This window comes from Nomascus leucogenys, chromosome 13, assembly GCF_006542625.1.
Source record: "Nomascus leucogenys isolate Asia chromosome 13, Asia_NLE_v1, whole genome shotgun sequence".
In the NCBI taxonomy this organism is placed as follows: Eukaryota; Metazoa; Chordata; class Mammalia; order Primates; family Hylobatidae; genus Nomascus; species Nomascus leucogenys.
The window spans coordinates 65,038,815-65,053,682 of record NC_044393.1 but is presented as its reverse complement, the minus strand read 5'-3'; the positions used below and the strand labels follow the sequence as shown (position 1 = coordinate 65,053,682).

The window sequence follows — 14,868 nt, the reverse complement described above, 5'->3', positions numbered from 1 at the left end:
AATCTTTCTTCAAAGTTTTTAGCTTCTTTGTGATGGTTTCGAACATCCTCCTTTAGCTCAGAGAATTTTGTTATTACCGATCTTTTGAAGCCTTCTCTCTACTTGTCAAAGTCATTCTCCATCCAGGTTTGTTCCGTTGCTGATGAGGAGCTGCACTCCTTTGGTGGAGAAGAGGCGCTCTGATTTTTAGAATTTTCAGCTTTTCTGCTTTGGTTTCTCCCAATCTTTGTGGATTTATCTACCTGTTGTCTTTGATGATGGTGGCATACAGATGGGGTTTTGGTGTGGATGTCCTTTCTCTTGTTTGTTTTCCTTCTAATAGTCAGGACCCTCAGCTGCAGGTCTGTTGGAGTTTGCTGGAGGTCCACTGCAGACCCTGTTTTCCTTTGTATCACCAGCGGAGGCTGCAGAACAGCAAATATTGCAGAATGGAAAATGTTGCTGCCTGATCCTTCCTCTGGAAGCTTTATCTCAGAGGGGCACCCGGCTGTATGAGGTGTCAGTCAGCCCCTACTAGGAGGTGCCTGCCAGATAGTCTACTTGGGGGTCAGGGACCCACTTGAGGAGACAGTCTGTCCGTTCTCAGATCTTAGATTCCATGCTGGGAGAACCAGTACTCTCTTCAAAGCTGTCAGACAGGGATGTTTAAGTCTGCAGATGTTTCTGCTGCCTTTTATTCAGCTATGCCCTGCCCCCAGAGGTGGAGTCTACAGAGGCAGGCAGGCAGGCCACCTTGAGCTGCGGTGCGCTCCATCCCGTTCGATCTTCCCGGCAGCTTTGTTTATCTACTCAAGCTTCAGTAATGGTGGACGGCCCACCCCAAGCCTCGCTGCTGCCTTGCAGTTCAATCTCAGACTGCTGTGCTAGCAGTGAGTGAGGCTCCATGGGCATGGGACCCTCTGAGCCAGGCACGGGATATAATCTCCTGGTGTGCCGTTTGCTAAGACCATTGGAAAAGCGCAGTATTAGGGTGGGAGTGTCCTGATTTTCCAGGTACTATCTGTCACGGCTTTCCTTGGCTAGGAAAAAGAATTCCCTGACCCCTTGTGCCTCCCGAGTGAGGCGATGCCCCACCCTGCTTCAGCTCACGTTCCGTGGGCTGCACCCACTGTCTGACAAGCCCCAGTGAGATGAACCTGGTACCTCAGTTGGAAATGCAGAAATCACCTGTCTTCTGCGTCACTCGCGCTGGGAGTTGTAGACTGGAGCTGTTCCTATTTGGCCATCTTGGAACCTCCTCCCATGATTGCCTTATTATTTTAAATACATTAATACAGATCAATGAATAATAAGAAAATAAGCAATTTTATTTTACCTTAATTTATTCTGTTTCTGATGCTCTTTGTCTCTCTATGTAGGTCTGATTTTTTGACCTACATTATTTTCTTTCCCTCCTAGGAATTTTTAAAAGCATTTCTTGTAAGGCAGGGCTACTGAAAACAAATTTCCTCAATATTTGCTTGTCTATGAAAGTCTTTATTTCTCCTTTACCTTTTAAGGGAAATTTCACAATGTACAGAATTCTAGGTTGGTGGGTTTTTTTCCCCCTCAATCCCTTAAGTATTTAATTCCTCTCTTCTTGCTTGCATGGTTTCTCAGGAAGAGTCAGATGTAATTTTTATCTTTGCTTCTCTATGGGTAGGGTGCTTTTTCTTCCAGATTTTTTTTCCAGAGTTTTTTCTTTATCTTTGATTTTCTGTACTTCAAATATATTATGCCCAGGTATAGATTGTTTTTGTTCTTGTTTTGTTTTCATTTGGCATTTATTCTGCTTGGTGTTCTCTGAGCTTCCTGGATCTGTGGTTTGGTATGTTATATTAATTGAAGAAATTCTGAGTCATTATTGCTTTAAGTATTGTTTCTGTTTCTTTCTCCCTTCGCTTCCCTTGGGTTTTCACATTGTGCACATGTTACATCTTTTGTCATTGTCTCACAGTTCTTAGATATTCTTTTTTGATTTTTTTTGTTTTTAACCTTTTTCTTTTTGCTTTTCAGTTCTGTAGTTTCCTGTTGTGAAATCCTTAATCTCAGAGATCCTTTTCTCAGTCATCTTCAATGTATTAATAAACTCATCAAAAGCATTCTTCATTTCACTACAGTGTTTTTGATTTTTTGTATTCCTTTTTGTTTTTTTTCCTTGGAATTTCTATCTCCCTGTTTGCATTGCCCATCTGCTCTTGCATGATGCCTACTTTATCTATTAGCATATTAATCATAGTTTTTAAAAACTTCATCCTGGTCTGATAATTTTAACTTCCCTGCCATATCTGAGTCTGGTTATAATGCTTGTTCTGCTTCTTCAAACCATGTTTTTTAGCCTTTTAGTATGTCTTGTAATTTTTTTTGATAGGCAGGATATACTGGATGTAAAAGAAACTATTATAAATAAGCTGTTAGTAATGTGGTGGGAAGGTTTTGGGTAAAAGGAAAATATTCTAGATATAGGTTAATTTGCAATAGCAGCATGTTAGGGTGATAACATTGAAACATAATTTTGAGTTCTGAAGATATGATTTACTTATTGTTTTAAAAACCTAAAAATTTCTCTTCATTTTGATGGTCTTATCTCTTTGAGAATTCAATGAAACAAATCACAATCTATAGCTGCTCTGACTTCCTAGCAAATACTTTGATATCCTGATTATGGTTTATATGGTCTTCTAGTGGATTCCCAAGATTTACTCTAATGACTCATTCTTTCATTTTTATATGTGTTTATATGTTTATATATATATATATATATATATATATATATATAAAACACATTTTATATGTGTTTATAGGAACACATATTTTTGTGTGCCTCCTGTGTGTCATTCTCTGGGCTATGTACAAGAAGCATAGCAGTTGAGCAGCCAGCAAGATAAATACAGTCCTTGCCCATGAAGAACTCATTTTTTACTACCCTGTCTAGATTGTGACTATACTTTATACTATTTGAGGGTGGACACTGTGTTAATCTGCCTTCTACCTTCAGTGTACCACTTAGTGCCCACACATGCTTGATACTCAAAAACTGTTACTTGAATAAGTGAACAAATGAACAATGGCAACCTATAATTTCATTTACTTTATCCCACAAAATATTGGCACATCCAGTTAGAGAAATTCACAAGATAATTTTATGTCTTTATAACCTAGGCAATTTTTAAGCTATTTTAAAATTAGTGTTACATAGTTAAACTAGTGTTTTACAATGAGTTATCCCATTGTTCTGATATTAGTTCATGATTAGTAAAGTCAGAGATTTTTTTCTGGGGAACAGTATAATCACATTTCATTGAATCTTTCTATGCTACACCAAGTTTTTAGACTCTTCTGCTTAGTTTATAGATGTTGTACAGATAGCTTCCAACACAGTCCTCACTCTTGCCTGCTAAACTTTTGTAATTCCTCACAGATAATCAATAATTTAGGGAGAATTAGAGTTAGTCCCATACTATATTTTATTCTAACTCTATATAGAATGGCCTGAAGAGGAGATGGTATTCTTGCTTTGAGAAAAGTATCTGTGACTTCTTTTGCATGAGTAACATTTGTGACTGTCTCACAACTTCTTGTCTTGTTTCATCTTGGTCTTTTCTATTTGAGATTTTCCTTTTCTTTTTTTTAATATATTTATTATACTTTAAGTTCTAGGGTACATGTGTACAACGTGCAGGTTTGTTACATATGTATACATGTGCCATGTTGGTGTGCTGCACCCATTAACTCGTCATTTACATTAGGTATATCTCCTAATGCTATCCCTCCCCCTTCCCCCCACCCCACAACAGGCCCTGGTGTGTGATGTTCCCCTTCCTTGTCCAAGTGTTCTCATTGTTCAGTTCCCACCTATGAGTGAGAACATGCAGTGTTTAGTTTTTTTGTCCTTGCGATAGTTTGCTGAGAATATTTGAGATTTTCTTTCCTTTGCCTGCTGTGTAGGACTATCTCTCATTCCAACAGCTGACTTAAAATCACTTTCTCTTTCAATATGTTTTTTTTAAAACCACTGCTTTTTAATTTCATTGCATGTGTTATGGAGCTTTTGCTTTGCATTGTAAACATTTCAGTTATTTACTCAGGAACCGATATTGTAATGCTGAGGAAGACAGGCTCTGTATTCCACTTCTTTCTCTCACTAGCTGAATGGTAATAGGCATGCCATTTAAACTCTCTAAATTTTAGTGGCTTCATCTATATAGTGCAATGGGGATACTAACTAATGGTACCTATCTCCTAAGGTTATAACAAGAATCGAATAAAATAATATATGTAAATTGTTTAGCATAGTGCCCAGTATCTGTTGCTTAATATTATCATTGTTGTTGTTGCTATAATTGATATTAATACTGCCCAATAGATGGTAAACTCCTATAACCTTGGGATCACATCTATGACTTCTTTTGTATTCTTGATATAACACAAGAGTAAGTGCTTCAATGAGGCTTTTGGAATGAATGGGTGAAAAGTAAAAAATGAATTAGTTAATGCATGTTGTAAATTCTGATTTAACATATTCTTCTTAGAACAAGAGATATTTCCCAATTGTAGGTATACAATGTTCTTTGGCATTCAGTTGCATAGTGTGAAATATCATTCAGATTTGTGAAACAAAGTGTTCTTCATAATGTATATTTCATAAATGTATACAGATTAAAAAGGATTAATTTAGAACAGTAGGATAATCTAAACAGCTACCCTAAAAAAATTACCACCAGCATTTTAATGAAATGTTATTTTACAACTTTAAAGCTCATAGCAATATAATTAGTAATATGTGTAATCTTTATTACCAATCTTAATCTTTTTTATATGACTGAAAAATTATTTTATGGTAGTACAATTAAAATAATGCTAAAAATGTCAGCATAACAGAATTAAACTGAAGTAACTACTACAATATTGTACCCCAAACCAGCTAATTTAAATGCAAAATACTTCGTAGAGGCTATTTATCTGGGCTAATGCATGTTAAGGGATTTAAGGAGTAGTTTGTGTAACTGAAATGAAAGGAAAAATAAGCACTGTACAGCAATCTTTACTATTGTTTAACATGAGGGAAATATTAAATCAGTTTATATATAGGCCACTTGAGGAAAATGTATTAGAAGCCACAGAATAGCACAGTAAATATAAAGACTACTGCCAGGCAAAACTACGTTCATAGGCTTTTAAAGGGCAGATTTGAAATGCTTAAAGTTGTCCTTACACAAATGGTAGTACAATATTAACTATGATAACTAGACTGAAGGTGTAAAATTTTGAAAGTATGTGGTATATTTTGAAAAGGGGATTTTGGCAGACTGGACAGTTGTTTAGTTGACACATGACAATTGTTAGATTTTTTTCTGAATGGTCCTGTCAATTCATAATAATGACTATACCAGTTTCTCATTATTATAAGGTGAAAATATGAAAGGGTTTAAAAATAAGATTAAAAAAATAAAACTGGGCTCAGGATAGAAATAGGGAAGTACAGAAAAGTAGAAAAAAATCACCTAGATTTTCACTACACATACAGTTTCACACTTAATATTTTGTATATATATTTCTAGTTCCTGCTGTCTTATAATTTTTAGTTTTCTTAAAAACAAAGTTTTGATCATATTCCATAGAATATTTGTGTGTAATATAAAGGAATCCAAGTAATACATGTTATATACAAATTACTTATAATAGTGAATCATCTATATTTTCCTTATTTTAGGCCCTCATTTTTTAGACCCTCGAAAAATATTGTGGTTTATATATTTATTCCTAATTTTTAGGGCTACTCATTAAAAAAAAACTGGTTAGCATTCAAAATATTTTATTAAAGTTTAAATTACTTCTTAATAGTCATAACCCATTAAAATTGTATGTAACTTATGACAGAAGTATGGACGATAGATTTGAGAGAAACTAGATGCTATAGTATAGTGTGTTTATTATCCTAGTGCAATTGTGGAAAGGAGAACTCTAATTTCACAGCTGATGCTGCACATTGTATTTGCTTGATTTTGATCTTGTAGGTCCCAGCACACCTGGAATGTTCTGCAAGGCCTCAGCTACAGAAAGCCCAGAAACAGCAAGTAAACTCTTTCATGACTTTTGATCATCAGATCATCAATCCAACTCTTAAATGGTCACAACCTGCAGTGCCAAGTGGTGGTCCTCTTGTGCAGCATGCACACACAACTCTGGACAGTGATGCTGGCCTCACAGAAAACCCACTCACCAAGTTACTAACTATTGGGAAAGAAGATGACAGTGCGCAATGGCATGTATGTCTAATGGCTGGTTATAAAAATATATCATCAGTTTTTGAAAGAAAACTCTATTAAAGTAATTGAAGTCAACATTTTTACAGTAAACATTCCAATTGCAAATGTAGCAAAAGAAATGTGCTTTTAATTAATTAATTATTCTCTATTAACTATATGCATATAAATTCCTATGCATAATAAATTATAAAAATTCATTTTTAATGTGCACTTCACTTATGTATTAATGTGAATTAAAATAGACACTAATAGTGTTATGTGTTTAGAAGATTTAGCTCTAATTATAAATGTTTTCTGATAAATTCAGTTGAAGTATTTATCAGTAGTTAAATTGTCTTAAATATTCATTAAAATAAAACAGGCAGAAATTACTTAAATAGCAGTAAATTTTTGCTGTAGAAATTGACTATTAGAATAAGACTAATAATTTTATTGCACTTATATGAAATTACATCTGGATCTTCTAACTTTTGCTTTTCTATACATTCAATTCTATTTTTAATAAATAGTTGGCTACTATTTACTAAATAACTGAAATTTAGAGGTGCTGATCATACAAAATAAATGAGTATTTAGCTTCATGGAGTTTATATTTATTGTGACTTGCTTGTAATGAACCTTCAGAAAACATTGAAGTATGAATAGAACTGGGAAACACTGGTACTAGAAAAAAGACTTCCTTTAATGTTTCACTATAAAAAACTACATTAATAACTGAGCTTTCTTTTCTTTTTTCCATTAGATTTGTTAGATAAAGCTATGGTCCTATGATCTCCCAGGTTTAATCTCCCAATCTACATTCCTGGTGATTATTGCCGATTTCAGGTCAATGCTTACCATATATTAAGCCTGTAGCCTCGAGGCACAAAAGGATAATGCTCAGAATCCCATTATTTAAATTCCAAATGATAGAGAATTTTTTTTTTTAGCAAATTTCATGTTAACCTGGAAAAGAGAAAAAAATAAGGGTCTGGTAGATTGTTAATAAAAAATAAAACAATAAAAAATGGGACTTTTTGAAATCTAAAACCGAATGTAAATACCTACGTGTATATTTACTCAAACTTTACAGTAGTGGATATATAAAAACTTTCCTAAAAAATGAATGTAGAACGAGGTTCTCTATTCAGTCTATGAAGACTGTAAAAATATATATCAGATGAAATAATCTGTTCAGTAAATGTTAGATCTACACACAGTACAATTTATCCTACAACTACTTCTCCCAAAGTTCATTTTCTTGTGTGAAAGATTGATTTCTAAAGAGAAAAACAAATCTTGAAGGATATGCATGTGCCAGTTAATTCTAGGTAAAACCTAGAAATGATTTTATTATATATTTTATAAAATATGTACTCTAAAAAATGAGAATGGGTAAGCAACATAGATCACTTTCTGCCTTTTTTTTTTATTCTTTAAGCACATATCTTACCTTTGCTTTTATCCTGAGTTTATATATATATAGAAAATTCACATGGTTTAGTGGTCTTTGTGTGCTCTCAATCAAAGAATCTCATGGCTCAGAAGGGTTAAAAGTCCCAAGAATTGCTCTGGCCTTGGGGCAATGTGAACGAACAATGGCTATAGACAATTTTTTTTTCTATTTTTTTAAACCATCATATTTTAAATTATGTATACAAAAGTATCTCCCAACCATCATTAATGTCCATTTAATCACAGTTTTACTGAGTCTGTAATAGTTTTAATCAGTGTGTGGTCTCTTTGAATTTGGTATGTTTATACATTTTCACATACTGCCATCATTCACAGACTTACTATCTTTGATAGCTAGGATAGACCCCGTGCTGTTGCAATAGTCTAATACTTTTACTGGTGCTTGGAGTCTGTGACTCAAGGCAGAAAGTGTATAGTCTTTGGATATAGTCACTATAGTATATCTGTGTGGTTTCAGTCCTTAATTTCTCTCACCCATATGTGTACATGTTGTAGAATTGTTTTGATACTTGAATTTTAAATTTTTAACACAAGGGCAGAGTGGGAGCTCAGGAGATGGGGTCTGTTGCCATCTTTTTTTTTTTTCTTTTTCTCCCAAGACTTTTCCACCTGTGACATCAGGGAGCATTTTATCAATTCAAAGACCCCAGAAATCATAGCTACCACAGGATAAGTCTGAGAACAGCTTTAGATTCAGGATTTGGTAACTGGAATTAGGAGTAACTTGAAGACTGAAAATCTTTAAGATGAAATATAAAATCAAAAGAAGCATTTTGTAACATGTGTCTTTCTAAGATACAATTCAAACTTCTGCCCATAGCACGTGGACCCTTCTGCACTTAACCCTTCCACCTGGCTCAGACTTATCCTTTAGTATCCCCATAGAGCTTCATGTTTCAGCTTTATGGGTTCACCACTGGTTGTCATGGTGGCCAGGTTCTCCTTATCTTTTTCTTTACCTCCTGCTTATTTGATCACGACCATTTGTCTGGATAATTCTAGCTCGTCCTTCAAAATTCATTTCAGGTTTCTTGTCTAAGGTGCTTTCCCTGGTGATGCTCTGTCTGGGCTTAGCACCTGTTATCTAGTTTTCATAGCAATGCTGATATCATATGGATAACAATTGCACTTTTCACGGCATTCTCACAGCACATGCTACATTTTAATTATGCCTTTTTTGATTTTCTTATCTTCTAGTCTGTTAATTCCTTGATGAAAATACCATACCTTATTCACATTTTAATATCTAGCTCCTAAGACAAATTTCTGCCAATTAATAATCAGTGCATATTTTTGGCAAATTTATAAGTTAATGAATAATGAGTGCCCTTATTTCAATAATATTTTTCTACTTGCTGTTATTGGTACAGTGATACTTTAAGTAATATGGTATAATTTGAGAAGAACCATTAGAAAAGTGAAATCAAAGTATTCTAGAAAATCAGAAGGAAGATAAACTTTTTCAGTGTGAGGTCTCAGGAAATTCTGGAAGTGGTAATACTTGAGTTGGTGTTGAAAGACAGGTACATCAACAGCAAAGATGACAGAAGATAATTTTTTGAGTAGAGAATGCTGTAAGCTAAGGGCAGAGTAGACAAGCATAAGTGGGTTTCAGAGTGATACAATTCAGTACAAATAAGTGACTGAGGTTAGAAAGGAGGATTAGAGTGGGGCTACAGGACTTAAATGCAGATCTGGGAACTTAGACCATGATTCCAAGGTAGTGGGGGACTGTATCAATTAGATCTGCATTAGGAACATGCAAGAGAAAATCACTTCCCGTAATTTAACTAAATGAGAGTTACAAATTTTTCTCCCATAATAATCTTATATTATCTCATATAATCTTATACAGTTATATCTTATAATTATTAACAACATAGAATATTAACAGTGATATTAACAACAAAAATAAGAGAGTATTCATTTAGTCATTTAGTCTTTATTTTATGTCAGGTGGTAGTTTAAATTAATTTTTAAACAGCACTATGGTTTACTATTATGTCCTTTTTTTTTTTTTTTTTTTTTTGAGACAAGTCTCCCTCTGTCGCCCAGGCTGGCCTGCAGTGGCACGATCTTGGCTCACTGTAACTTCCACCACCTGGGTTCAAGAGATTGTCGTGCCTCACCCTCCCAAGTAGCTGGGACTACAGGCACAAGCCACCACGCTCAGCTAATTTTTTTGTGTGTTTTTTGTAGAGACGGAGTTTCACCATATTGGCCAGGGTGGTCTTGAACTCCTGACCTCAAGTGATTCACCTGCCTCGGCCTCCCAAAGTGCTGGGATTGCAGGCATGAGCCACCATGCCCAGCCCCTATTATCTCCATTTTTAAAACAGGGCAACTCTCATGAAAAGTAGGCCGGAAGTAAGTAGTCAGAGGCTGTTGTAGTTCTCTGTGATGTCAACATAGATCAGTTCTTCCTCTATCTTTCTTCTTTACTATGTGACTTTTATCTTAATGGGCCTCATGTGATCACAAGAAGGCTGCTTCACCTCTCAGACCCTCAAACCAGATGAACGGTAGAGAGAGAAGCAAGGAGAATGCCTCCATGAGGAAAGGAAAAATTTTGCAGAAATTCACAAGGGACTTATGCTTATGACTTAGTCAAAACTGTGTCACATGGCCACATCTAGCTGATGTGAAGCTGAGAAAAATGCATTTTTCTTCTGAGCATATTGTTTCATCAAAAACATTAGTAAGAAAGAAGAAGAAAATTGATATTTACTACACAACTCTCAATGGATCTGCTGTGAGAGCAAGTTTTTGAGTACAAAAGTATCATAATCAAAGCAATGCTTCATAAACATTTAAATGTCAGTTGAGAGGGAAAGATTTGAGGTTAAGTTTCCTTCTAAATGAACAGATGACGGAATATTACAGTGCAATTTAGTTATAGCCTGAATCAGGAAAATTGGTGGTAGAGAGAATAAAAGAAATGAACTCGGGGGTAATGTTGATGCGTCTCAGTGTCATATTATATACGAAAGTGAAGGTGGAAGATGAGTTTGGTGCAATTTTGAGATTTTTGAGCCTTTACAGGATGAATAACATACATAGATGAAGGGACTGTTAAGAGAAGTATGGTAGTTAGAAGAAGTGTAGAGTTTGGCACGAAAGTGACAATGAGTTAACTTAGAAGACAACCAGGAGAAGAGGTTCAAAAGACAAATGAAAATAAAAAATCTATTTCTCAAAAAAGAACTTAGAATGGTCAATAAGATTTCATTTGTTTCTTCATTCAGACAGCTGTCATTGCCACATGCTCAGGGAACAAACTGCACATCCTATATAATTTATACCATATAGGAGCTTCAGGTTGAGGGCAAGAGAAAACGTTAACAAATAATTATAATATTATGTAAAAAGACTTAGAGGAAAATGACTAGTAGGGCATTTAGCCAGATGGGATACCATGAGTGCAGAATAGAGATGGGAAACAGTGTGAAATGAATAGAAAAGAAGGCAGATGGTGGTAAAGGATGACATCAAAGAAGTAAGTAATCAGCAAATTACAGAGAGGCTAGTACTCCATATTAAACAGTATCAAGTCACTGTAGGGTTGAAACTTGGGAGCTAGGGTGACGTAATCAGATTTGACTCTAGATCACTTTGTTAACTATATAGAGGGAGAAGTCTGGAGTCAGGGATAGGGAACAGCTGGGAGTCTATTTCTATTGTGCAGTGCAAGAAAGTGAGCCTCTCCCTTAAAACATGTTGAACTGTGGTATCAGTGAGATCATCACATGGAGATGTTGGTGACAGCTAGATATCCAAATTTGCTGGACTGGAGGAAGAGATTTGAGAGTTGTCAGAATACGGATGGTCTTTGAAAGCTTGAATGAGAAATAAATCCCTTTCAGAACCTGAATACAGTGAGGAGAGTGATAGCTAAAGATACTGTTTTGAAGATGACCAACATTTAAGGGATGGTCAGAAGAGAAGGCCCATAAAATAAAGTAAAAAGATAACTGGGAGAGTGCGATGTCATTGATGCCAAAGAAAGAATTAGTTTAAAGAAGGAGCGAGTGATTCACACACCCAAATATAGCAGATGAGTCTAGTAAAATAAGAACTGATCAATATCTGTTGAACTTGGCAAAGAATGAATAAAAATAACAACAAAAGGATGTCAGTAGGATGGTGAGCAGAAGCCATTCTACTTTGAATTCAGAGTTAATAGAAGGTGGAGAGATTGACTACCTGGGATGTTTGGGATAGTTGGACAGAAAGGTAACAGAGCAAAGGCATGAAGGGTCACAAAATAAAAATTGTTCAGGTGATCTGCCAGTGTTTAGACTGGATCTAAAACAAAGGCTGCATTTGATGAGTAAGATCATGGATTTTAAGATTTCAGAAATGAAGCAATGAAGACCCAAGGCATGGCTTTAAGTATATGTAAAGAGAAGTCTAAACTTAGGTTTATGTGCTGAACTATCAGATTTAGAGAGTGCTGAGTTAAAATATTCAACTACAAGTGTTGATTTACTTTTCCACAGAATTCTGACAGTTGTATATATTTTTAGGTTCATACGTGTTCATGATCACTTGGTATTATTTTTCCTTCAGATTTTAACCTTAAATTTTATATTGCTTAATATGAATACCACTACTGTGGATTTCCTGTTGGTTATATTTATGATACCTTTTTTAACCTCGTTTCAGCTTTTTCTGTTGTTTGCTTTTAAGTGTGTCTCTTATAGACAAAATATTACAAAACCTTTTAAAAATCTTAATTCAAGAGAGAGTTTCTCAATCAGTATGTTAACTCATTTGTATTCTTGTACTTACTTTACTATTAGGATTTAACAGTTATAATTTCTTATGTTTTAAGTTACTATGCTTTCTGTTTCTTTGCCCTCTTTTTTCTGTCTTCCATTGGTCAGTTTTTATCTTCTTTTCTGTTTGTTACTCCTAATATTTTAAGAGTCGTCATTATGTTTTTTTCTACATCTATATCCTTGTTTAACATTATATATGTCATACTCTTAAGTAAAAATCTACCTTAGTATGGTCTCATCTCCTTGTTGCCACCCACCTTTCTGAATTGAGATTTATAGAATTTATGTATGTATAGAATTCATGTATATATGTGTACTTATCTATAGAAATACATATATAATTATTATGCATGTATGTCTCTCTCTACATATATATAGAGTTACTTAGATCCCAAAAATTTTACTGTTCTTTACTCATTCTTTTTTTGTATCAATTTCATGGTTTTATTTATCTTCTGACTGGAGTACTCCTTAAACTGTTTTTAAAAGGTATTTTCGCCTTAAAGTTTCTGAGTTTTTATTTCCAAAAAGAATTTAATTTCATCCACATACTTAAAAGATACTTTGTTGGCTATAAATGTGTAGGTTCAAAGTTCTTTACCTTTAATATTTCTAGTATTATCCCATTTTCTTCTTGTACTCAGTGTTGTTAAAAAGTTTTATTCTTGTTCTTTTGTAAACCTCTATTTTCACATATCTGAAAACGTATAAATGTTTTCCTTTGTCCTTGTCCTTGAATGTAAAAAATCTCCATTTTTACTTTTGTCAAGCAATTTGCTCTTTCTTTGTATTCTTATGATCTTAATTTATTATTCTGAGGATGCTTACTTGTGGGTTTGTAATTCTTATTTTGTCTGATCTATTAATTCTGTTTCATCTGATACAAAATGGTGTGTTTGTTGTCTTTTTAAAATAACAAATGGATTCTTAGGTTTTTAATTATGGAGATACTTAGAAGTTGTGAAGGTTTTAGGCTGGATTTTAGATTTTAACATCCATTAAGATAATGGTAAAACTGAAATTAGGGAAAAAAGTAGTCATGTAGGTAGATGACAGAAATGAAGGATAGTAGTGTTAAAGGCAAAGGCACAGCCTCCAAAGGAGGATGTTTCACATGTAACAAAGAAAAGTTTCTTTCTGGAATAAGGGAAACCTAAGCATGCTTTATAGTCAACATGAAAAATTAAACAGACCGCGTCATTTATGACATAAGTTTCCAAAGAGAAAATAGATGAATGACTTATGTGTAACTTTTACTGAATCCACTCCAAGTATCCAAATGAAAAGCACTCCCCATAAATTATGTTTAGCAATCTTCTTTCCTCAAGTCTTCTTCACATCTGTTCAGTATAAGGTTTTTGCCCATTTAGTGGTAGAATATGAGTAAAATATCACAAAATAAAAATTCCAGTTTAATAACAATCAAGAATTTACTTAAAGAATTTCAGAGACTGGACCAAACAAAAGAAACAAAATATGCACATGTATTAACCTAGGTTCTTTAAAGATCTCTCTGTGCACAAGGATTTAACATCTGACCATGGCTAGAGCTACACCCTCCACTGTAGTACCCATGAACCACATGTGGCTATTTGAATTTAAAGTTAGTCCAAATTCAGTAACTTATTTATTTTTATTTTTTGGAGATGGGGTCTCACTGTGTCACCCAGGCTGGAGTGCAGTGGTGCAATCTCTGCTCACTATAGACTCTGCCTCCCGGGTTCAAGTGATTCTCCCACCTCAGCCTCCCAAGTAGCTGGGACTACAGGCACACACCACCACGCCCAGCTAATTTTTGTATTTTTCAGTAGAGACAGGGTTTCATCATGTTGGCCAGGCTGGTCTAGAACTCCTGACCTCAAGTGATCTGCATGCCTCAGCATCCCAAAGTGCTGGGATTGCAAGTGTGAGCCACTGCACCCTGCCAAATTCAGTAACATTTAAAAAAATTAAATGAAATTAAAATTTCAGTTTCTCAGTTACACTAACCACATTTCATGTGCTTAGTAGTCATATGTGGGTATGTGGTTAGTTATTACTATTAATACATTGGTCATTTCAGATATAGGACATTCCCATCATTGCAGAAATTTCTATTGGATACCACTGGCCTTGAGGATTCTGTGATGTCAGTTTCTTGCGTACTTTTCTACTTCATCTCTAACCACTCTTGCCTTTGCGCACTCTGCTGTATTCCCATTAGTGCTCATTCTCTCTCAAACATGTTGAACTTGTTCCTACTTTAGGTGTTTCTTATTCCTTTCCCAAGGATCACCTTTTCCCATGTTAATCTTATCTCTGTTCAAATGTCAGTAAATCTTCTCTGATGCACTTTATAAAATAACAACCATTTTCATCAAGCTGTATCCTCTACCTGCTTTCAT

The 14,868-nt window shown here is 34.8% G+C and overlaps 1 protein-coding gene across 3 annotated transcripts in view; it reads left to right on the top strand.

Annotated features, from left to right (window-relative positions):
• The window catches only part of TFEC (transcription factor EC), a 222,012-nt gene that overhangs the window by 168,911 nt on the left and 38,233 nt on the right, over positions 1-14,868 (top strand). For all 3 annotated transcript variants that reach the window (XM_030825681.1, XM_030825680.1, XM_030825682.1), the window contains one exon: positions 5,997-6,248. In XM_030825681.1, the coding sequence (XP_030681541.1) occupies positions 6,069-6,248 (180 nt within the window). In that variant the 5' untranslated portion in view covers positions 5,997-6,068. The remainder of the gene's footprint in view (positions 1-5,996; positions 6,249-14,868) is intronic.